General features: G+C 39.9%; 1 protein-coding gene across 1 annotated transcript in view; it reads right to left on the bottom strand.

Moving 5' to 3' along the window:
• Nucleotides 1-22,322, bottom strand: part of LOC139675649 (L-threonine ammonia-lyase-like) — a 33,913-nt gene extending 11,591 nt beyond the window's left edge. The window contains exons 1-10 of the mRNA XM_071563593.1: nt 22,145-22,322; nt 18,003-18,029; nt 14,461-14,803; nt 9,335-9,451; nt 8,183-8,424; nt 3,810-3,975; nt 3,244-3,340; nt 2,272-2,347; nt 1,452-1,577; nt 54-221 (exon numbers count right to left, since the gene is read on the bottom strand). Of these exons, the coding sequence (XP_071419694.1) occupies nt 54-221; nt 1,452-1,577; nt 2,272-2,347; nt 3,244-3,340; nt 3,810-3,975; nt 8,183-8,424; nt 9,335-9,451; nt 14,461-14,803; nt 18,003-18,029; nt 22,145-22,278 (1,496 nt within the window). The 5' untranslated portion in view covers nt 22,279-22,322. The remainder of the gene's footprint in view (nt 1-53; nt 222-1,451; nt 1,578-2,271; nt 2,348-3,243; nt 3,341-3,809; nt 3,976-8,182; nt 8,425-9,334; nt 9,452-14,460; nt 14,804-18,002; nt 18,030-22,144) is intronic.
• Nucleotides 22,323-25,923: the final 3,601 nt, after the last annotated feature.

The following is a 25,923-nucleotide window of genomic DNA, read 5'->3' as shown; positions in this document are numbered from 1 at the left end:
ATAATATTTGTGCTATTCTGTGGTTATATTTCCCTACTATTGGTCTGATTTACCTTGCTTCTTCCCGAGCCAAAATCTCAAGTAGCTTTGACATGTCTCCTGGGCAGTCGGAAATCACCAGAGAAAATCTGCACACTCTGTTGTCAAGGGTCAGGGCACGAGCTATGCACTGTTGCAGCAAATGTAATTCCAGGTTTCCACTGCATATAACAACTGCCACTCTGAAAACAGAGAGAAGAATAGGAGTTTTGATCAGCACTTGTCTCTGTAAAGGAACCATAAAGCACAGACACAGTATTCAATATCAGCTTAAGGTCAGCTAGAATCTCCCCTTAATAAGTATGTATTACATGTCAGAGGGGTTTCTGGCTTGCAGTATTAATTGCAAACAGGTAGGGGGAGCCTAGAAACTGGCTACATTAGTTGGCCTGAAATGTTTTCATTTTGCCTTTCCTGGAGATTTGAGTTTTTGTTAGAAATAATTAACTGAAGAATTTTAGGTCTGTTTCAAGTTTTTAAAATTTGACACAATTATCCACTGGAGTTCTAAGTTTCAGCCGCTTAATGATCAAACAACATGTATGTCAAGGCTTTCTGCAATCATAGATTAAATCCATCTCAACCCTGAAAAATGTGTGCAGAAATGTTTGAAGAGCAAGTGAAGAGACACATGGTTAGTCCATGATAATCTCTCTCTACAGAGTCAAACCTGACCTCTTTAAAACCAAATTTTTGCATTTTCCCTTTTATTTTAGCTGTACTGAAATGAAATGTGTTGCTGCTCTGTATGTACTGTCAGCCTCTTCTGAAGAATTGCCTCAGCAGTATTTTAGTGTCCAATGCTGTGCACTGGAAATTTTATTTTTTCTTGAGGGCATGCATGTTTAAATACATGCTGGACTATGTCCTGAGGCAAGGCTCAATCCACTTAAGTGCTGAGTCCTCAAGCCGAGAGGCATGGCAGCACTTACCCATACGTTCAAAAACAAGCACAAGGATAATCCCTCTGACTGCAGACAATTCTTGGGACTGGGAGGCAGGTGCCACTGGGTGACTGCAGAAGATAGCCTGGCTCCCATCCCACCGCAGAAAGAGCTGGTTTCCTTGAGTAGAATGGAAGGAAGCAGCAGGCTGACGAGCAGGATACTGTACTGGCAGGTCTGACCATGCCTCGTGGAGCTGTGTGTAACTGTCTTTCCCTCAACCATCTGAGAACAGAGGAAAACTACAAGATTTTTCAGGTCTCCAGGCTGATAACGTGTCTTGTTCAACATGGTCTTATGACCTGTGATTGGTTTATTCAGCCTCAAGTATATGCCACTGATAAGCCCTTTGCCAGTTCAGGGGCAGGAACTGCCTTGTCACTCACTGAACAAGTAGCTTTTCACCATTTCCAAGGTGCTCAAGCCCATGATTTTGCCACAGTTCCCTGTTTGCAGTAGCTGCTGTACCTTTTACCCTTCAACTCAGGCAGCTTCCCTGACACCAGTGCTGCAAGTCCAATGGCTCCTTCTGCATCAACTGTGGCTCGCTCGTACTCCACCAATCTCAGCATCGAAATGAGGATGTCCTCCTCCCTGGAAGCAAAAGAGTTGTGTCAAAACAAATCAAACCAGCTACCAAAAGCAGAAAAGAATACATTTATGTGTAACTGGGTTCCTTACATTCTCCAAGGTACGTATGACCCCAAGATGGTGCTACAGAATGCTGCGCTGCTGGGTGTGAATGTACATCTCAGAATCATTATAAACTGAAAGGTAGGATGGCTTATTTTACTAGAAATATTAACTAAATCCTCATAGTAAGTATATTCCACAAACTTGGCCATGCTGTGAAATTTAGAAGAGTTTTGTCAAGGGTTACCTTCAAGTGTCATAGAACACAAGGACAAATTTTACACCCAGAGCATGACCAGGTACTGGCAGCAGGTGAAGTACTAGCCAAAGGGTCAGTCTGGATGATGCTTTTAGTCATATAATTTAATTTCGGTAGGCCTGCAAGGAGCGGGGAGTTGGATTTGATGATTCTTCATGGGTATCTTCCAGTCTGAGATAGTCTATGATTCTGTGATACCTGGGTTTAGATTCAAAGTCTTCAGGGCCCCTCTTGGAATGAAAAGCTCCCCATCCCCAGCGTGTGCATAATGGCAAGTCCTACCAACCTGCTCTCCCCTGCACAAGCAGAACCACCATACCCTGGTGGTACAGTGCATTTTTCATATACAACAATATTCATCCAATATTATTTATTTCACTGTTTTTCTTCACCTACCTCACGGCAACAACTTTATCCACAAGTTTCCCAGTCAACTGCAAAGAATTGCTGCCAAAACAAACTCCGCTCACATCTGCAGATTTCAAAAGAGAAAAATATGAAGCTGGCTGCTTTAGACATATTGAACATTTTTTAGAGATCTAGCTGGTTTGTGCCCTTAATGAGTGCTGCACACTGCTGTTATAGGACCTTAAGTTGCTTGATTTTTTCATACAACAGAAATATGTTGGGTAATGAAAGACCAAATGTTAAAGGAAGATTTTGCCATTTTGGACATCTTCAAGAAAATGCTGATACTTCACAGGCATTGTTGCACTGAAAGTGACCCTGCAGCCCAGTGCTTTTCACTATTCAATGATGCTTGAAGGAGAGAAGATCCAAGCATGGCACTGGGCTTGTTAGTTACAGCAGGACAGCTGGCAAATGGGTGCAGACACTGTCAGAGCTTACCAAGACAGATAGGAAGTTTTTTAAAAGACTCCCATTTAACCCAAAACTTCCAGAGAATGCAACATCCTGGGACATCAGGTAAAGAGGATGTTCTTAAATTGCTTAACAGTTGAGGTTTTTTTAGCAAATGATGTGGAAACAGATGTGCCATGTATAAACACTATTGTTCTGAGAACAGCTTTGTGTGTATAAATATTTAAGCTGTGCATTGTCCTGCATTTTCACAAATGATTCTTTTACACAAGAGCTTTCTCATTGACTTCACTGGTTTAGATGCTGCTTGTGAGCACAACCATCAGACAAATTCTCTCATATTTCTAAGTATTCATGTGCACTGGAAATAGTATTGCACCCCAGCAATGTGGTGGGGCAAATTGTGCCAGAAGCTCTTACAGCTTGAAGTAAATTCTGAGTCTTCAGAGATTTCCCTTAAAGTATGATTGAACTGAAGGAGAAAATAATATGTTTGGAGAAATATAACTTTTATTTTACCTCCAAAAAACCAATGCATTTTCTCACCTCCATAAAAGTGATGATTGTTGCAGGCCTGGTCTTCAGTTGGGTGGCCAACCTTCAGGGACTGTTGCAATACTGGGAAACTTTCAGATTCAACCCCCTGAGGAAAACAAATGTTGTCACGAACTTTTTTTAACCAGTTATAATAAAAGTCACCACCAAAGTAGACACCAAAACATACAGAAAATTTCCTCTTCAAATTAGCAATTAATTTAAGTTGCACAACAAATGTGCTACAATTAAACTTATTCTGTGACTTACTTAGAACCCAATTTTTCCCATTTGAAAACACAGAACTGGATTTGATTTGGTTTGGAAACATCTTCCCACATTTTTTTTTCTGAAATCCAACCAAGCAGCCAAGGGACAGGAGCTTCCCTGGCTCTCAGATGCTCTTCTCCTAGGTGAAGCTCACAGGATCAGATAATTCCTGTCCCCAGGATATGCAGTCACGGCAAGAGTATCACTAGATACCAATGCAGTGTTATCACTAGATACCAGTGTATTTTGAAAGCAGCTGTGGTGGAAGCTGCCAAAACGCAACATTTAAAAGGTGAAAGGAAACTTACAATTACAGAAATATGTGGGTTCAGGTGTTTGAGTGCAGCAGCCGACCCTGCCAGCAAGCCACAGTGGCCTCCTGCAGGGAAAATCACTGCATCCAGTTTTGGCACCTGCTCGTACACTTCCAGCCCCACAGTTCCCAGGCCTGACAGGTACACAGCGCTATCCTCCCTGGGGGAAGGAAGGCATAGATCAGCAGAGGTCACAGTTATAAATGCAATAATAATTCAATCTACTACTTCCAAGACATCTTTCAGCAGAAGAAGAAATATGTGAAAGTAAATCACGAGCACATGAGGGGAGAAGGGGATACAACAGGACAGTGTCATTGGATGCACCATCACATGCTATTACCTACTGGGAGAAAACTTGTGCTGTTGTCAAGCCCCTCAGATAGACTTCAGGCTGAAGAGCACATAACTCCATTGTTACCAGCATCTGGTGTTTATAGAGCTGGCAGGCAGAAGTCATGTTTCCATTGCCATCACTTCCTTCAGCTTCATAAATTTTAAATGTTGCAGTCCAAACTAATAGCGAAGTCTCAAAAGGAAATCTCCTTCTCTTTATTTATCAGTGCATTTAGTGTTTGTGATAAATGGAAATTTTCATGAAATTTAAGCACTGTGTTCAAACTCTCAAATACCAGATTGCTACAGAGTTGTCTTTCCACAGTCCAAGGCCAATATCTGATATTTTCACATTACTCTGGAAGACAGTGGAAGGGTGAGAGAAGTATTTAGTCATGTCAAAATTGTCCCTTCCAGACTCACTGGTAAAACACTATCAGCAAGAGGTAATATAATTATATATAAGTATAATATACATATTACCTCTTCCTGATAGAGAGTCTGGAAAGGATAAACAGAGGCAGAAGACTGAAGAAATCTCCACCATATAGTCACATGACTCACCTGGATATATTTCTAAAAGCTGTTTTGCATTTTATTTATAAGTTAGCAATGATGTAAGTGTAAAATATGAGATATGAGAGAAAAAAATATGAGCTCTCTGTATGTTATGCTTTTTCAGGCAAACAGATATGTAAACAGAATTATAGATCCAATGACTTCACTTGATTTATTTGACACAAGGATGTTTGAGTACTAGGAAGCTGTGTTTTTATCACTGTTAGACCTGCACAGAGAGGCTCAGCTCAGGAGTACAGAATGTCAGCAAGTTGGAGACCAAGGCCCTTGAGAAGTTACCTCACATATATATCAAATCACAGAAAATTCTTCAGGGCAAGAGTCTATACAACTACATAAGAAAGGCTGGGAGTAATGAACTTTAATTCCTGTAGCACGGGTAAAGACAAAGGCAGGAAATAATAGACAGAAGGGTAACTGAATCCTTGAATTTATTGTCTTTATGAAGATCCCGAAGAAGCTTTGTCCTCCATAGTATATGTGACAGAATATATCACTGGTCACCTGAACAATTCTGGAGTCTTATTCCCAAATAAGATTCAGAACTGTGTTTATCGGTTACCCATGCCGTGGTTACTTGGGAAGCCACAGGGATCTGCAAATTGAATCTGGACCTGAGATATTCAACTTACAAAGAAAGCTGCTCTAACAACTGAATGTCTGGAGGAGACTGCTCTGGGCATGAGCACTATTAGCAGATTGAATCAATGTTTCAGATAATTATGTTTTCCTTGCTAACACCCAGTTAAAACATCAGTTCACTGCTCAGCCTTCAGCTTTTATAATAAAACAGGTAATTTTCTTTCCATTGTGACTGATTATTTTTGCTTTGTGAAAGCAAATATATCTCTCTAAGTATCATATGCCATTGAAGCAAAATGAAGGAAAAGGGTTGTTAAATCTAAAATCTGTAAATTTAAACAACCGTTTTTGAGCCAGAGCTAGAAATTTGGATATTTGTCTTCTGAAATGTGTGATACATCAGCTATCAAAGATGGGCTGTCAGGCTTCAGTTTCCCAATGAAATTTTGGTGTGGCATCTACAAGGCTCTGTGTTCCTATCTGTTCCAAGTAAAGGGCTCAGAACTTTAGGACAGAGTAACAGACTAACCAGATCACAAATAATCAGGTGCGATCAGCATTTTAATATGGAGTTAAACAAGAAAAAAATAGACTCTGAAGGAAGGAAGGTGTGTAATTCAGTCTGCAGCATTCTTATAAAGGAATCTTTCTCACATCATCCCAGAGCTACTGAGTTACCTATTGGCAATAGTCACATTGCATTTATAATCAGGTCCTGAGCCCCTCTAGTTAACTAACAATTTCATGACACCGAGGCAGCAATTAGGCAGACTAAATTATTGAATTCCAATTTGAAAAATCACATTTCCTTCCTGGAATTTCCCAGGATGTTGCAGTTGGATAAAAGGTGCCCTTCCTCTAATTGAACTCTTGCACGGTCATTTTCATAACACAGTGTCTTAATTGCACTGAAGAAATGGGAAGAACTGACAATGACACATCCAGCTACAGGGCATTGTCCATGCAGGTACAACCAAAGGCAGACACGTAATGTCTACTTCAGGATGGAAGAAAGAATTTTTGAGTAAGGAGATCCAGAGACCAAATTGCTAAGGGTTTTATGCAAGCTAGAATTAAACTCAAATTAAATGACATTTCAGAGGTTCCATTCTAAAGGATGGAAGCTCAGCTGATGTTTTACAACCAGCTTTGGCAAGTGACAAAGTATGTGTGTCAGACATATGCTGAAGATGACTGGCTATCCATATAAGCACACATTTCTCAGGGAAATGTCTCCCAGGCTACACCTAACAAAGTATTTTCAAGAAAAGGCTCGCAAATGTGCTGCAGTTTTCCCCCCATGTTTTACAATTCAAAGTGTGGAAAATTGCATCTGTGAGGTTCTAGTTAAACATAGTAACAGATTGAATAACTCTGTTTCTTGTAACCTGAAACAAATTAGAGTCCTTTAATATTATAAATGGTAGTGTGTACATTTGGAGTTCCTCAGTGCTTCACATGTGCAGTCCCTGGAGCTTCATGACCCTGAAGAGTATCTGCCTTATGTAACAAATAATAATCTGGGGAGGAGGGGAAGGTTAAACATGAAGTTACCATAAGATAGTTTAGTTCTTATGTGCAAATGTGATAGCTGATGCAAGCCAGCTGGTAGTTAGCACATCGACTGAAAAATGGCTGACAGAAGTCTGGAATCCCGAAGTTATGGAAAGCTGTGGCTTTCAAAGGAGCCTAAAAGGGTTTAAAATTTGTTGGGATCTAGAGCACATCATTCCTGGGTTTCTTTCCCAGTTTGGGACAAGACTGTGCCTAAGGTGACAGACAAGGCACACTAACCAGCACTGGCTGCTGGTAGAGCTAACAGTACACTTTGAACACTACAAATTGTAATATAGCTCTCCCAATACACCAGCTGGGAAAGACGTGAGGACTTTGTTTCATTCTGGGATCCTCTTTCCAAGCAAGATTACTTATTATTATTGTGTTTAAGACAGCAGTGCCCAGGAGCTGAAAGGGAATGAACGCTCACTGTAGGAAACACCGTACAAAGAGGTGGGTGAAGCCTGCACAGAGGTGGTGATGGTGGAGGGAGAGTAACATTCCAGCTCAGTGCATCAGAGGGACTGCTGGCTATTTCATGTTAATAGTTCACTGCTCTGTACTTTTGGAAATCTAACCTGAAGAAAGGTAAAAACAAAACAAAAGCAAAACAAACAAAAACAAACAAACAAAAAACCAAACAAAAATGAAAGGGAAAAGGGGGAGAGACTGCAGAGAGAAAAGGGAAAATGTACCAGTTCTAAATATTTTTGCCTTTCTTATCTCATTCTAATTGTGTTTTTATTAGATCTGGCTTGCGAAATGGCCTCAGATAGTTGAAACCTAGACTTATGCTCATCCTTAGCTACTTCAAATATATGTGTGAAGTAGCCTCTTAATCATCTTTTTTTTCAAGGCAATATCACAGTTTTGTCACTCACACCAGATGTGCAAAATTTTACAGTATTAACCTTCTCTTGCTCTACATTATGTCACTGAGTCCTTTGCATTAAAGATGAACTTTTACCCACCTAACTCCAAACACAGAGTTCAAGAATGAACAGTAGCTGAAATGCTTTCTGACAGGCTTCCTAAAGAATTGCCACATATCCATTATCATACTAGTCCATAGAAATTCCTAATCAGGTAGTTTGCCTAATCTGAGGGAGGAGAACAGTGTTTCATTTTGGTTTCCATTCCCAGCTGTTAGAGAAAGAAACAGGGTTTGTGTCTGGGAACATGTAATGGTTCTTATTCCAGGTAACAGGAACATTTTGATGACCTGTGATCACATTTTAACAAAACTAAATACTTTTGCAGAGCTGTGCAAGCATCTAATCTGATCTTTCTAATCAGCCTGACTACCCACTTACTCTTCAAGGTAGAGGTAACCGTTCTCCTGTGCCAGCCTTCTTGCGTGCATCTGGGAATCCTTAGCTGTGGTGCCATAGGATATAACCATGGCACCGTACTCGCGGCACATTTTCACTCTGGTTGGAGACGTGCTGGTTGACATGATGACAAACACTGGAATACGGAGCTCTGAGGCATGGTAAGCAACAGCCATGGAAAAGTTACTGTCCGAAGCCACGATCACCCCTTTTCTTTGCTGATCCTAAAAAACAGGGTTGCTTATTGCACATTATATAATCTCATATAGTTTCCCATATGATCCTGGATCATTCTAATAATGATCTGGCTTCCTTTTTCCCTCTACTATCTGATTAAATCATGATATTATGGTACAGTATATGTATGTCTGGTGTGATCTCAAGATTTACACACATAGCTAAAACAGCACAAGATCAATCCTTATTCCTGCATTCCTCTGGGTTCAATCTTTGTTCAATTGGAAATAGCTGCAAAACTCCAGCTGATCACAGAACAGCTGATATCTGGTCCCTTTAGAACTGATACCTCTTTCCTGCCTGTATGAAATTATTTCATTTCAAGTTTCCTTTTAATAGAGGATGTAATTTATATTATTACAAAACTGCAGGAATAGCCACTGATTCGGACTGCTGTATCATGCCAATTATGACTAATATTGCTGCAGAGACTCAACAACCTCCTATGTCAAATGATTAAGAATCTATTCCTGTAAAGATGCTGAAATTCATTACAAAATAAATTGCTCATCTAGATCCTTCCACACTCATTGTACCTCAATTTCATCATCAGTCATGAGTTTGGTGGTTTCAACATGTCAGAATCGCAGTATGAATAAAAGCACTTGAATCTAAATGCCAATGAAAATACTGGTGTTTGCTTTTTGTAAGATTTTATTTCAAATATTTTTAAGCATTTCAATAGCAGATCAGCCAATTATATAGTAAATAAAGCAGTATTTTACATTCAGATACTTGCAGACCTATTTATGTTCACATGCTGTATTCAGTATAATGATTTCTGGCAAGAAACACTGCGATTCCATGGAGTTTACAGGTAAATTTATCTTCAACGCTGCTCCATTTCTGTGAAGGAGAACTAATCTATTTCTTTTTGAACGTTGACATTTTTTATACCTGAGGCAATGATGTCAGAAGGTAAAGTACACCTCGTTCCTTCACAGATCCTGTGTATTGGAGGAACTCCTTCTTCAGGTAGATGTCCATCCCATACTGCTTGGATAGCCTAGAATACTGGAGGATATAAATTATATTATGAGGATGTATCTAAAACTAAGAAAAATATTTCACACCCCACCAGCTGTCTGATAAGGCATGCATTCCATTCCTATGCATGAGCTCTAAAAAGTAAAATTTTTCATCTGTTTCTCTAGAAATACATGGCAGTGTGTTGTTACCTACCAGGTTCTTCTGGTTTATGGAAGTAACTTTCACAGCAGTAAAGTATGGACCACATGCCATTACGAATTCTGAAAAGAGCACTTGTTTTGGTCTTAGTGTTCAAATACAGATATTAAAATAAGTATTTTCAATTATTTCAAAGCCCACGCTTCCAGCACTTGCCAGAACCGGATACTGTATACCCAAAAAATAGGGTCATCATTTAATAGATACAAAAGCCAGCAGAAAATTCCTCCTTGAGCCCCATTATGGCTCTGTTACATTTTCTGTCACAGATTCACTACTGAATGTTGTCTATTTTGTACCCTAAGGCCAGTACAACACTAATTAAGACATTTTTTACTCAAAGAATGATGGAATAATAATAATAAAAAATCTATTTCCCAGGATTGCAAGTGTAAGCAATAGCTGTTTGAAAAAGCTTAGTGTTTGAAACAGAAAGGATCCCTGAACTGAGGGGAATTAGCAAGCATGTTAAATGTGATGCAGTGCTCAAGTGCATGTTTTCTTTTAAATTTTTTTGATAGCAATTATTTTGAAGTTTTATAATAAGACACTCCCAGAATGCATCAGTATATTAATTTCCTATTACCATATTCACTAAACCAAGAGTTTTAAACAAGATAACTTACAAAATAGAGCTGCACTAAGCCTGTGGGTTCCAGCTCCCTAGGCTTACTGCATCTCTATTTCATAATTGGCTCCATTTTCGTTACTGGTTGCCAAGCCAATGAAGACCTTGGGATTTAGGGGATCAAGTCTTCATTTATGATAAGTCACAAAGGGAGAGAGATTAAAAGACAGCATGATAAAATATTTATCTCAAATAGTATCTGGCAGTGTCACGCATACTGTGTAATATGTACCAATATATTTTTCAGACTATGGGACTTTCAAATTGAATTTATATAAACTAAGAATATCTGAAACAGATATTTGCTTTAAAGGATACAGCTAAAGTAAGTATTTCAGGTGAACGTTTCCAGGCTTTTTAGCCAGCTTACGAGTCTATGTTAAATTCCTCACCCATAGGTGGGGCCAGATTCTCTACTTTGCTTCTGAAAATCCTGACACAGGAGCTACCACTTGCTGCTCCTTTGCAAATCAGGCTGCAGAACTGAAACAATGGAAAGTGCTTAGTACACTAATAGGATAATAGTTTATATCCTAAACAGCCTAATCTATGGAGAACATTTATGCAAAATAGAACAAGAACACTATACAAGAAATGCTACTAGTTTTTCACGTACCGTACTTGTTTTTGTAGAGAATCTTGGATTCTAGAGTGAACTATGAGAAAAATAATTTAAGGAGATAAATCCTGTGAATTTATGAAGTTGCAAAGTCTCCTACAATTAAAAACTGTGTCATTAAGTCATTGTACCACAGAAGCGGTGTACTTCAGACTGTTATTTTTCTTTAATTTTGATACTTAGTATTTTAACTCTTTGGTTAGCCTTTTCTGCTGCCTTTAACTGAGACTTTTTTTTTTATATAGCCTAAATATAGCAATGACTTCTAACAAAGCAGGTGTTAGTGCTATTTTCAGCTGTACTAACCTGATGTGTGACCTGATAAGAGTCATTGAACCAGCCTGTGAGTTTTCCCGTGTGTCACCATGATCTAATCTAAGGACTACATATACTCTATCTAAGGTACAACAGCCCAGCCTCCATTTGGCATCCACAAAGCTAACACAAGACAATTCTTACATCAGTAACCAAACTAGGTGTCCAATTTAATGTTAATTTCTTGTTTTCCTATACTCACTGCCTCTCTGATATGTTACAATTCACTCATGATGCCATATCTCAGCTCCACGCAAACTCCTGTGCAAGGAACCAGGATGCTGCATTCATGGTCTTACCTGCAGATTAGGAATCACCTTGCAGAGTGTTTCTCCCTTCAATTAACCGAATGGGTTAAAGTCATGCTCACCTTTTTAATTAAACAAATATTCCTGAAAGGGGCTCTTACCTCCCACTGAAGAGTAAAAATAAAGGCTATTTATGTTTTTCTTTACACCACTCTGTGCTTTTGAATCAGTGCATGAAATGCACTAATGACTTCTGCAGGAGCATTACTTTGAATAACAGCAGTCATGGGCTATTTTCACACTAAAACAAGTTGGGGAAAAGATTTCCACTATTCTGATAATTTCAAAAGCATAGTTCATAAAAAGACTAAAGTGAGCCTGTTTAGCTTGACATAGTAAATGCAGAAAGGGAATATAACTGGGTTGCATAAATTTGCCAGGGACACCCAAGACAAAAGAACTATTTGAGTTGATGGACATCAGCTTAAACCCAGCTGTCAACTAAACCCCATCCAGCTGCTTAGTCATTTCCCTTCCCCTACTCTGTTGGGAAATGAGAATTGGAAGGGTTAAGAGAGAAATAAAGTGAGATAAAATGAGCAATACTACTGAGTACTACTACCACCACCACCAATGATGACAATACCAACAAACCACAATAATAATAACCACCAATAATAATAACAACAATAACAACAATGTCATTAAAAGGAATAATAAAAAGAGGCAAATAAAAGCCAAGAAAGACAATTTATGCAATTGAAAACAATTGCTCACCACCAACCAACCAGTGACCAGCCAGGGCCTGAGCAGCAGGCCCCCCCCCCAGCCAGCTTTCCCCCTAACTTTGTTGCTGAGCACAATGTCATATGGGATGGGATGTCCCTAGGGTCAGTTGGAGTCAGCTGTTCCAGATGTGTCCCCTCCAACTCCCTGTGCTTCCCCATCCTTCTCCCTGGTGGCGTTGGGTGAGAAGCAAAAAAGGCCTTGAGTCTGTGTAAGAGCTGCTCATCATTAACAAAAACATTCTTGTATTATCAACAATATTTTCATCAAAAATCCAAAGCACAGTCCTATACCAGCTACTGTGAACTCTACCCTATCCAAAAACAAGCACAAGGGGGCAAAGCTGCATGAGAACAAATGGTGTGAACTGGCCAAAGAGAGCTTAACTACTTGTGAGCAGGAGCATCATTAGTTTATGAAAAGTTTCATGGATACCTGATAGACTGGACTCTGTGGTGCAGTCTTGCCTGCACTGGCATATGATGGTTGGTTAATTTTCAGAGTGGGAGCCATACCTTGGAAGCAAGTAGATGACACAGAGATGGTGCCAAGATAAACTTAACTAGGTTTTAGCTACTGATCTGCTCCATCTGAGCTAAAGGTGTGAATGAGTTCCTTCAGCAATTGACATGGCCAAGGCTACTACAGCCTCACACTGGCAGACATACAAAGGGAGTTTCCTGTGACTGCGTGGCAGAAGTGCACAATGCCATGAGGTACAGGGAATGGATGATCCAGGCTAACAAAGGGCAAAGTGTTAGCTAGTTCTGCTTTCCAAATTAAACCATGACACTCCCTCTCTCCCTGCCCATAGACCTAGTTTTTTACAGCATGTTTAAACTCATCTAACATATGACCAGAGTTGCCAGATACAGAGAAGGGCAGTGCAATATAAATTCAAATCTTCTCTTCCTGGGAGAGCCTCTTCACAAAACCAGAAGACTGACACTTCTGTCTCTGCTCTCAAGCATTACAAAGAGAGTTTTGGTGACAAACAATGCTTGCACACCTTGCTTGCCTTCCAAAGCAAACCAACATTTCCACTCTTAAAGGAAATCCAGATACATCTGGCAGGATTGTTGACCCTTGTGTCACTCTAAACAGGCTGCATATGAATGCAAAATGCATCCACAAAATGCATTCCAGTCAATCTTTTTGTGCCACCTTACAGCCCCAAACAGTCTTGTACCATTGTCCTTTGCCACAAGACACAGTTCTTCAGTAGTATGCTACAAAAAGCACAGTTATCCTTATTTTGGGAACTCTAGGCTAAAAAACCCCACACTGAAAATAGTTATGATGTCTCTGGTCGGCAAGCACTATCTGGGAACCAGGACAACTGCTGCACCTTGAGGACCCAACCATTTCATTCCAGGGACGGCTAACCCCAAGCAGGGACTGCGATTGCAAGGTCCTTTCCCTGTGCGTGCCAGAAAAGCAATCCACAGCTGGTGATGCTGGCAGGGTGTCCCGGTCAGCAACAGAGAAACCAGGAGAGCACAATTAGTGGCTGCTTCTAGGAACTGCCATTTGGTAAAGACATTCTTTTCATCTACCAAAGGGAAAAGAGATTAACTACAGAACACCTAGAGTAGACTTTCTGAAGAGCTCCCAACATTAGAAATACACAATTAAATAGTTTGCCACTGTACTTCCCTTATACTTTAGCAAATGTTTGTACATTGATGGGAGTGCCTTAGTCATTTTCATTCCTAAACTGATCAACAAGTGCACACATTTGTGTGTGTCTATCCTAATGCCCTTATTTTGTTGAAGACATGTGTGTCAGAACCATGTGGTTACAGAACATATCCAGCCTTGCCAGGTTGGTCAGGCTGAGAAGAGAAATCTGTACCTTTCAACTTCAAATATGAGGGCTGTTTCCAAGCCAAGCCCTCCCACAGGACTGCTTACCCAAGCACCAGTAGTCCCTCATCTACAATTCAGATTCCTTGTAACAAGAGTTTTTCACTGGGAGCATAAGACCACAGTGCATCAAGTCTATGCCTTATGTGGTTTATCCTTTGTTTACAGGTTACTGCAATCTTTGAGGATTTAGGTTAATGTAAACAGGTAAGAAGAAAATTATTATTGACAGTTGAATACAACTAATATGAACTTGAGTCTTCTTACATAGATCTGCTGCAACTCACATATATTCTTCCTTCATTTCTGATCAACTTTCACAAGAAACAAGAAAAGAAACATTGGACAATGCAAAGCCATAGAGACTCCCTACCATGCAGGGGGTTTTCTGAACACCGCACTGGATTTTAAAGGCTGCTGCACTGATATCTTCGAATCGAATCAGCTTGTTACAGCTCGCCAGGTTGGTCCTAGTGCTTGACTGAGGGATGCGGGAAAGGGCATCCCTAAGTAACTCCTCATTTCGGCTCACTATCTTCATTTCCCAGGTCTTCACATCCCCGTTCAGGTAATCCTCCTCACCAAAATCCTTCAGTCTCTCAGGGTTGATAGAGGGCGGTTTCTGCACAATAAGACCATTTCTTATCAGTCCATCTTTACAGCAGTGAAGATCACAAAGTGCTGGGACATCTGATTTCTTTATTTTATTGTCATCCCTAAAAACAAATAAAAGAAAATTGTTAGGACAACTATGTTGATTAAAGATTTGACAATTTAGCATTAAGGAAGGATGCACTTCTCAGTTGTTCTTTGCAAGCCTCAGACAGAATGAATTATTATTGTCATATTATCTATCTTGTAGGTGCACTGAAAGCTACTGTAACTTTCTAGATGTTAGAAAAGCCACAGATGACCTGACATGTGGACAAACTGGGAAACTGTCATACCCAACAAAATAAGAAATATATACTCTATGTTGTCTGGGAAGCCAGACCTTGTTTACTACTCAGTACTCAATTGGCAATGATCCTAGTTCAGGGCTTTCAGAAATTTTGGAATCACTGGAATTGTATTTTCTGTATGCAGCTCTATCTTTTTCAAAAAAGGCAAATAGCTGCTGCAGACCATTCCCATAAACTATTAATAGCAGTAACAAATGTCACCATGTTGTACACAAGAGGTCTGCTGCTCTGCCCTTGCATACTTGCAGACCATACCCCTGACAGCTGTCAGCTGCCTCATGACAGGAAGGAAATTACTTTGATAAGGCATAATATTTATATCCTACTACAGAGCTAAAGAACAAGGTCTCCTGGTCTGTGAGTAAACACTTCATGGATAAAAACACATGTAGATAAGACAGCACTGTGATGTCCCAGAAATCTCCTTTCCCAAGGAACTTGAAGGAGACAACATTGCTACAAAAATTGCCAGGTTTTCTACCTTCAGCTGCCTGTGGTCCACAGTGTTCAGGGGTTCATAAAGAACTGTGGTGCAGGATTTTGCAGCCCTATCAACAAATAAATGCAAAATTTCTAGAAATTCTTGTAATTTGGAGAGTAATGTGGAGAAAAAGGAGCATTAAGCAGAAGACTAGTGATTTGGAGAGTTGATACCACACTTGGCCTGTGGCTATGATTACATAGATGGTATAAGCCCCTCTACATGTTTCAGTATTAATCTTCTTAGTAGAAAGAACATGTTGAATTATGTCAGAAATTTCAGCATTATTTCCAACAAAAAATATTTACCTTTTGCATAAAGTAATTGGTGTTTAAGTCATGCAGTTATTCATCAGCAGGGCTGGCTAATGCAAATAGTTTTACAGAAGCAATCAGCACTGTCATACGCTTTGTAATAATTTTTAAGAAGAATTTTTAAATATTTAGAGTCAGCTCTGTCTTGAGGAATTGCCCCATTTTGGGCAGTATCATCCATTTTCTTAATGGTCTCAATAATCTATGCCAGTAGCTCTGCTTCCTATTACACTTTGAATTGTTCAACAGGGGACGTCACATAACAATATGGGCAGCATCAAATATTTTCTTATTTGAATAAAGTAATATACCAAGTAGCACAAATCATTCTGTATATCCTTAAAGGAGACAATTTTTGTAGCAAGGTCTTCTCTCTCCAAAATGAATGAGAACACTAATTTTCTTAGATTCATAAAGTATATGCACGTTTGTAACTTATGTTGAAACTTGTGATTTAAAATATTTTCCTAATACTCTATCTTAAATATTGATACACCCAAACAGCAGGCATTCCATCTTCAAATCAAATAACTTATCAAGTAGCTCTATTCTATACTTTTCTGCATTTCTACTCCATTAGGGTTAGATGGTTGGAACACTTCATAAAGATGTTAAGCTTCCAGTGTTAGTTCTGGTGCATATTAGTCAGCTTAATGCAAAGCTGAGAATCAGATCAGATGCCTCCCCATGAACTTGTTACAGCACAAATGACAGCATCATCATCTACGAGGCCACAGCACTGTCAGAGTTCACTCCCTACCTCTTCCTCCAACATAACCATTTTCTATATCACAGAAGCCCATAACCACTCGCAAAAGAGAAGAACATAAACCTCTTATTTCTGAACTTATTATCTAAAATGTTTAGTAACAATTATCAATGAATTATATTCTTATACTGGAAATGGGTTAAAAGAGTACATGTGGGGTAAAAAAAAATAGGCAGATTAAAAATTTGTGGGTTTTTTTCTGGGTTAATTTTTTTTTCTGACTGGCATTTGAGATGGGAAAAAAATTCTCACCTTTTCATTGCATCTATTGCAATCAACTAAAAAAAGTAATAATAAAACCCCAATCAAAGATGACCACATGAAGTTTATGGACAAAGCAGGATTCTGTGAGAAAGTACAAGTGACAGGGTAATGGCTCACCACAATAGTGCCATCAAATATTTTTATCTACAGATAGAAAGACCAAAATAGGATATTGATTTTTTTGCCCTAGTTTTGGATTTCCTTTATTCTTTTTTTCTTTTGGCAGAAAAATAGGGAGGGAGGAACTAAATCAGATTCTTGATCCTTGATCTCCAGCACTGCTCTTATGAGTATCTGCTCAAGACCCTGATGGGGACACCACCTTGTGACCACTGGAAAAGAAGAGCAAATGTCAAACAGGTTTTCAAGCCTGAGGTGGGTTTAAAGCATATCTGTAATATTACCACCTCAACATTTAATATGGAAACTATCATCTATTTGCATCTGAAAGTTCAGCAGCCTCTTTACCAAGGGAATATTATCATGCTATTGTATATGTATGTATTGTATGTATTTATTCCAGAATAATTTTGATTCTCCTTCTATACTCATACCTTTCATCTACATTAGTAAACTGTGTTTATCTATATTGAGCCCATCTGTCTGTGCCACAGACCCTGCCAGAGCTCTCAAACTCCCAAGGTAACAGTGGGCTGAGGTTTGCTAATACATCACAAAGGGACAACTAATGATCCTGTTGGGTCAAAGGAATTTTGTGTCCTAAAAACAGTTCAGACACTTGGAAGAGATCACTGCTGTATCAATTTCTTTTTCAGGAACAGTCAAAGCAGGCAGAAAACCATGCAAGTACACACAAAAAGACAGCATGTGACTTCTCATGCTCAGTAACAAAATATAGCCCCAATTCCAGCAGTCATGCCCACCAGATGAAGATCTGAGCCAATACAAACACAAACCCCAGCATTATAAAACTTTGCTCCTTTCAAATGCAGCTTTTCCTTTTTTGGAGTTTGTCTAGGAAAGTTTTCATTTAAAAGTCTGTTTATTTCCAGCCATAAGACAAATACCCAGCTGGCAAGCTTTGTTACATGGTTACAAATTACAACATTTTACCTTTAAAGTGATTAGTAAAAGCAAACATGAAAATACAGTTTATAAACCTACTTTTTCAAGAACAGCTGCTCAGCATAACTGAAAAAAAAAAAAGAGGAGAAGATCCAAATGCAGACATTCCATAAATAATTAAGGCACAAGAAAAAAATACCATTTGTTTAAGCAGATAGATTTACATAGTTTAAAGTCTCAAAGTCAATGCAAAGACAGCATGTACTCAAATGTGCTCTTAGAATGAAAAAAAGCAGCAACTCAGAATGCAACATTTTTCTAGTTCCAGTTGGGTTTTTTGAACATACTGATAATTTTCGTCAAGTTAAACAGCACTAGGGGAAAAAAATTTGAAAAATAGAAATGTTAATAAACTAAGAAAATAAGGAAACAAGCAAAAATAATTTAGGGAAGATAAAAGGTAATGCATGCTATACCTAAAGACCACAACTGTTGCCCTTGTTACACAGAGAAAGAAGTGTCCAAGAAATCATACTGCAAAGATGGGATGTCGCCATCAGTGAAGCACATGCAGATCGCCTCCCTCAGGATCCATGGCACAGACTAAACAGGTCAAACTCATGTATTGGACCTCTTTAGCTTCTAAAACTGAAGGAGCAAAAAATCGGCAAAGTTTCAGACATCCAGGGAACAGCAAATTGTGAAGGACGAGTCACTGTTTCTCCCAGTACAAATGTTAGGGGGAGAGCACATGAAAGTATCAGGCAGAAAGCTTTCTTAGGGAAAATAATTAGCTGGCAGGACTCATTGAGAGAGGACTTGATGAAGGGCAACAATATAAATTCTTTTCCTAAAAGAATTGTCCAACTAAATAGAACTAGTGACCAATAAACCAAAAATTCAAGAACCAATCAGATTCAGGAAGCCCCTAAGGACTGACTTGGCAGAGTCCATGGAAGCATATGAGGGAAAGCATCTTAGGTGGCCTTTACTTTTTTTTCCAGCTCCTGTTACCGGCCACCACTAGAGAAGACTCAGAGATAGACTGCTCTTTGGCTTGACCAGTGTTGCCATTTTGCCTGCAGACATACCCAACATCAGTGTTTGGCCCATTTGGCAGCTTTTACACCTCTTTCAAAACGAGTCCAAAAAACACGTTTTGAAGCAGACAAGAAGTTGGAACTACAGACATCTATTCCCATGTTACTGTAGTGCTTCACAGATGTAAATTCAATTGTCACAAAAGGAAACAAATTTTAATTTAAGATTGAAAAATTGGCATTTCTTTGTAATTTCTTCTCCAGCAGATTTTGTCATCTGCATTCACCATTAAGAGGGACTGACACTATGGTACAGGGCTCTGTAGAATATTTTAGCATTCTTACAGGCCTATGCCATGACAAGAATTTCTAACTCCAAGATCCAGCTTGGGCTGATCAGTGGCAAAATGTTAAGCCTGAATACCATTTCCAACCCTGTCAATGAACAGGGGCTAGCCTGTAATGAACTCATCAGCACACATACACACATGTTCTCTATATGCAGATACTTTTATTTCCTTCTTTTTTAATGTTTTGGGTGTAGGGATTTCTTAAGCTCATACCTACGTGTTCCCATCATCTTCAGGCTCCCTGAACACCTTCCTGGAGCACATTGACCAACAGGCATTGGTAATACACAGTTTTAGACATACCTGTCATCTGCTCTCTGGATAAATGGGCTCAGATCTCATGCCTGCAAGTTCAGAATACTTATTACAGCAAAAAGTGGCTTCTTTAAAGTCACTTTTGCCTCTTTCCTCAAAGTGTTGAGCAGAGATGTGTCAGGTACTGGGGGTGAGGTAGGCGGAGCAGCCTGCTATGGGGAGCAGTCTGCTCAGCTTATGACTGTTATGTGACTGGGGTTAGGATCTCCTCTCAAAGGAGTGAGAAAGAGGTAATCCCAGGATGTGACAGAGAGGGCCCTTTCCCTCATCCAAATCCCTATTACCCAGAACTTCCCCAGCTTCATTAATCCTTATAATTCCATGTCCCAGCACTGTGTCCTCTGACCCTTCTGGATGCCTGAGCCTTCCACACCCCTCTGATACCTTCCTTGTTTGTTGCAATCCCCTTTCCCAGTAGCCCCTAAACATTCCTGTTCCATCCTAACTCCTTTTCTACCTTTTCCCCTGACCCCAGACACATTCAAATGCTGCAATACCTACAATTCTTAAAAGCATCTCAGCCACTTGTGCAAGCAGAATTTTATGAAAGATAAATGGTAGAAAAATTGAGGCTTGCTGAGATAAAAATGGCAAGGAGCATCATAACAGATGCCTTCTTCATGTCAGAAATTCTAAGTTACTGCACAGTATAGTGTCTGAGTGCCCTGCACAGCACTACAGGGTGATAAGTAAACTCGCACAGGGAAGAAACATGCTAGGTCTTTTATTGACATTACAGTTAAAACAGATCAGAGACAATACTGTACTCAAACATACTTTCTTGAATTATCAGTATTTTGTGTACCACTAGTACTTACAAACATCCATTCAAGACTGTATCACTTCAACTAGTGGCATGTAGAGGATGGACATTTAAAATGCAGGTCTGACATTTATCTGCCCAAACCCTGTGCAAAGTGATTGTTCGTAAATCATATAGGAATCACCAGCATCTTCTCCTAAACAGAAAGACAAATTCAGCAAAATATTACCTCAACTTTATTGATAGAAACTGGGGCACAGACAGATCGAGTGACTTGCCTAAGACTTCCGCAGGGTGACTTATCAGAGTGTCTTAAAGACAAAGAGATCAGGGCTTAGGAACTAGTCTGTACGACAGAAGTCTATGCATTGGGACATCCATCAGACAGGTGTATAATGACCAAGCCTTGATATTGAGCAGGCCCTTATAACTACTCACCATATACAGGTCTGACAAAACCATGTGATTCTACATCAGCAACAAATACAAAGAAAGCTCAGGCTCATACAAGGAATAACCAAGTTGCATTATCACCTCTGATAAAACCTCTCCTTACTTTTAGTAAGTCAGATTTACCAGAGCCTGAGCACTATATCTGCCTTCATTTGTGGTCATAATCCATTGCCAGCCTTCTACCTAAATGTCATTGCTTATTGCTGAAAATGGCAACGGGGTGTCAGCTGCTGAATACATAACTTTAGAAAAAGTGGTCTGACAGCAAGAACAACTCAGAAGGCCACCCCTCATGGAAGGTGTTGAAGCAGAGGTAATCAACTGTCCCTCACACAAACACATCCATCTCACAAGTTCTTAAAGGACATTCACAGCTGTGAATGTCAAATGATCACTATCAAACACTGCACCCAACTTGGTAGCTGAAACCCTTCAAGTAATTTTTTTTCTAAGTTGAATGTGTTCTGAGTTTAGAGGCTTTTCTAGTGACTAACATCTTCATAATTCACTTGTAATAAAGAACAAATAGCATAAACCAAACTAGAGGAAAGAGTGGTCCTGTGCTGAAGGGACTGGTTTAAGATCCCCAGTTCACTGCAGAACAGGTCATATCATGTGTGATGTTGGGCAAACCATTTTTGCAGTGCAGAACTGGGATCTTGTCTTTCTTTTTGATGTTTTGATGTTCCATGAGGATTTCTTAACAGCATTGAACCCACTGAAAAAATTTGTGTTTTAAATATTAGCAAACCTGCAACTATTGGGAGGATGCAGGAAAAGAGCATTGTCCCTTGTTTGTACTACATCTGGCAAACCCAGGTTGACTTCTTGCTAGTGGTGTCCAGAAAATAAAACTGGGGGAGAAAACAACTATGGAAAAGGTTAAGAATGAGGTAACACAACACACCTATGCCATGTGGGTGATCACCCTCAGCTCACGCTACACAAGGGCACTAAAGGACTCTTAAATTCTGTCTGCATCATCCAAGCCTGAAAAAAGGAATTCAAGACCACCATGAGCACCATAACAAAGACAATCACAGAACACCTGCAATAACAGGATCTGACACAGACCATCCCAGGTTAAATCATCATCAGTTCATTGGCCTGTCTAGGCTTATTTCTGATGCTGTACTCATGAAGGAATAAAAAATGCTGAACTCCACAGGCTAAAAGTATTCGAATCTCCATTTCTTCTAGTGGATGACTCCAAGAGCAGCTTATACCCACAGAACCCTGGGAAACAGTGGAAATTTACAATTTCATTTTTATTTTTTAACTCTGTTTCAGAAAGTAAAGAAAGGAAAAAGAAATCATTACCTATATAGCACAGCAACTAAATAAACAATGAAGTGAAGCAGAACTCCAACTACAACACCATAAGGAGGCAGGAGGGATCCAGGGGTTGTCATGTCCGTGGGTCTGGCCCTGGGTGGACCCCGAGGGCTGACCATGACCCCTGAGGGAGATAAAGGAGCACTCTAGCTCTAAGTCAGACAGCAATATTCTCCAACCTTTGCCAGAAAGGGTCGTAGTCTTCATCTTCCCTGGAGCGGTCCCTGGGACTTCTGTTTTTTAACACCCTGAAGTAGAGAAACTGTGCTGCAAAATTCATTGTAATTCCTGGTGCAAAGCAAAGCTGGGATACTGCTGGCAGGGGACACACTTGCCTGTGAGAAGTGTCAGCCCTGCACTGGCTGGGTGGGAAATAGCAGGTGACGTGCTGTAAGCAGCTCTCAGCACTGGCTTGGGGAGAAGTGCCTTTGAAAGAGATGGCTGCTGCTATTTAAAGGGATTATTTCAGAGCCCAACCTGTCCTTGTCAATTTGAGTGAGGGCCTGGATTATGCTTGGGTGACGCTCTGTTAGCAGGACACTTGAAGCTTTAGTTACTTACTGCTTAGCTGTGGAGCATGATCCCGACCTGCTGCAGGGCCTGTGAGTGAGCAGCAGGCAGCACCAGAGATGGGCAGAGTGGTGGGAAAGGGATGCCAGGTTTGCGGTGGTTGGGTCTCTGCAGGGATCCTTTAAGGCAGCACCAAGGGACACAAGTCTTCATGACTGAGGCACAGCAGAAACTAATTAAAATGTTTGGGTCTTCTCCTGGCACAAGTCCTTGTAGCAGAAAAACATAGATATCTAAATCATATAGATAGAAAAGACAATCTAGGGAAAAGACTGCAGCAACATATATATATGTGTGTGTATATGTATATATAAACCCCCATTTTTCATTGCCCTGAGAGAGTGTTAGCAAAGGCAGAGCCACCATTCCAGATGAGTATGGCTGAGCAGCAGAGATGGGGCAGGAAGTCCTTCTGTGGTAACTCTCCTTGAGAATACAGTCCTGATGGAACACAGGCTCCAGGCTGCTTGGAGATGGACCAGGTGATCCCTTCCAGGAATGACTGGTCCCTCAGTACCCTCTGCTTTCTTCTGAGAGCATACAAAATCTTAATATCCAAGACAGAGAACAGACATATAAAATCTAACCCCAGCTGTGATCTAATCCTCCCCACAGGGTATTATGAGAAATACTATGATCTGATTTATATGGGAGTCAGAATAAATGATGAAATAGTTTTCTGGGATATCTAGCAAGGTCTGAGATGTGCTGGTGGAGCCTTCCCTACACCGGTGTGGCAGGCAGGCCCATGTTCCCCTGACTTCATCATTACTGATGAAGCCACAGGTTCACACTTTTTTCCACTTTCTCCCGCTCAAACCCCTTTTATTCTTCCCTCTCCAGGTAGTGGATGTGCAGGTTGTGGTCATGCCATGTGCTACAAATATCCACAATCCAGCAGAAAGGTGCCAGAAATGACAAGACAAAATGTAGTTGGCTGCTGCGAGTGCTTGCAACCCTGTGCCGAGTTAAATGCAGGCCAAATTCACTGGTGCCTTGAAGCACAGAGAGAAGGCAAGTGGAGTTACTACTTTGTTCATAACATGTCTGAACTGCAACACTAGGCAAGAAACGGAATTTAAAAGCAGTGCAAATGGCAATGCCTAGCTTCTGGGTGTCTGGGAGTCCAGACTGACGTGCTCAAGTCTTGGCATGAATTCAGTTCCTCACAAATGATTAACACTCACAGACCACGCAGAACAAGGAAAACAACTTTTGGGACCATTTGCTCAAGCAGCTGGAAAAAAATTCACCAAACTTTTGCAGGACAGAAGTACATGAAACACAGAATTGCTGTCCTTCTAAAACACTCCCAAACAAGCAGCCCACTAGAGAAAAAGAGTATTTGGAAATTTGTGCTGTAGATTTAGGCCCATGTCAAACATTCATTCAAAGCCCTTACCACTTCCAGACCTGTTCACAGTACTTTAAAAAGCACCACATGTACTGCAAGAAAGAAAAACTACCTTTCAGCTTTGACTTTTTCTTTTATATGGGGGGAAGAAGAAAATAGGTAAGACATAATTGCATTTCTAGTGTGGTCAAGTGATATCCAACACAAATGCCATGCAACCATCACGGACAACACTAAGTTATAGGTTGTCCCAGATGACGTTTCTTTTTACATCTAGAGTTTCTTACCTCCTAGCTGCTCTTTGGTGGTCCTAAGGGAAGACAGCCAATGCCTCAGTGCTGTATAGCTTTCCAAAGGTTTCATTCAAAATTTCCATCCTGCCACCACTCACACTTTGTGTGTTTGTGAAAGCAAAGCAGTGTTCACATCTGCACAGCTTTAGACGTACCCAACTGGAGAGCTCAGTAAGAACACCTTTGGTCAGGGGCACCATATACATCTGAAATGGCAGTTATTGAGAAGTGGTTTTAACCACATCATCACATGACATTATCTTGCACTTAGATAATTTTGAGTCCAAAGAAAGAAACAAACCACACACTTTAATCAATGCAAAAAACTGAAATTCAGTGCTCATGTGTTGATGTGTATGAAGTAGCAATGATTAGGACTGGAGGGAACTGGAAAATCAAAGTTTCAAAATAACAGGTTTACACTCATCAAGTTGTACATGACTGCCTGCCTTCTTCTCCCTCAGTCCCTCACATAAAAGCCATTAAAAGATAGCATAATGTGAAAAATAACAGCTGCTTCTTTTATTAAAAAAACCTTTTAACCAATGCTATGCTCCAGTTTTCCCAAACTGGAAAATAAAATAGGACCATTTTACTGTGAAAATGGAAAACAATGCTCCATTCTCTTGTAACATGAGAGAACTCAGATTGGACAGCACTGAGAAAAATAGCTATTGCCATTGTAAATAAGGACTTTATTGAATTACAGGACTTGAAAGATTGTTTTGAAGGGTTAGCCAAGTTTTTCCCCATACTAAATTAAATTAATAACATTTCCAGCCTCAGTGAGAACAGCATGGGTGGGAAGTGATAGTCTATCCAAAGCAGAGAATTCTTCACAGTACTTGTTCAGTTGCAGAAGGAAAGAGGGTGGAGGTAGTATACAGTTAAGCCAAGAAAAGCAATAAAATTTTCTCAGAGAATAGCAACTCAAAAAACCAAAATCATAATTTAGGATTATGCAATGGTAAACCACTATAATAATCACCATGGATAAATACATATAGACAATTCATAAAGAATTGCCAATTGAAAAAAAAAAACATAAACCCCAAAACAACCAAAAAAGGAAGAGACACCAAAAAGCTTCACATTTCTTTCTAATTTAGGATACTAATCTAACTTCCATCTTAGATTCTTCATAAATCAATATTTATAGAGCAGACCACAGTTTCAGCCTCCAGAGTTCGTATTTGTCAGATAGCAGCTGACCCATGTCAGTGAAATGTCACATTCCCATTTGTTATCTCTAGGGAGCTGAGAAAAGGCTGACAAGGTAGATTGAAATAAGTGGAAACAGATTTAGCTTCCTCAAGCTGTATTTTGCAGTGGTTGAAAGAAAGGGCAGGCATCAATTTAGAGAACATATTTGCTGGTGCAAGGGGCAAGAGGGAATCACAGGAGTGCTTTGTGTAAAGTTCCTCTGTGGGACATACTGTATCTGTTTATCAGGTAAACATTTTGCAGAAAGGTTGAGATATTTCCCAAGACAAAGAGCAAAAGTTTACATTAGAGGTCCAAAAATTATCTCCTCAAAATAGTATTTA

Source organism: Pithys albifrons, chromosome 9 (assembly GCF_047495875.1).
Source record: "Pithys albifrons albifrons isolate INPA30051 chromosome 9, PitAlb_v1, whole genome shotgun sequence".
NCBI lineage: Eukaryota > Metazoa > Chordata > Aves > Passeriformes > Thamnophilidae > Pithys > Pithys albifrons.
The sequence above is the reverse complement of the archived record's forward strand: the minus strand, read 5'-3'. Positions and strand labels throughout refer to the sequence as shown.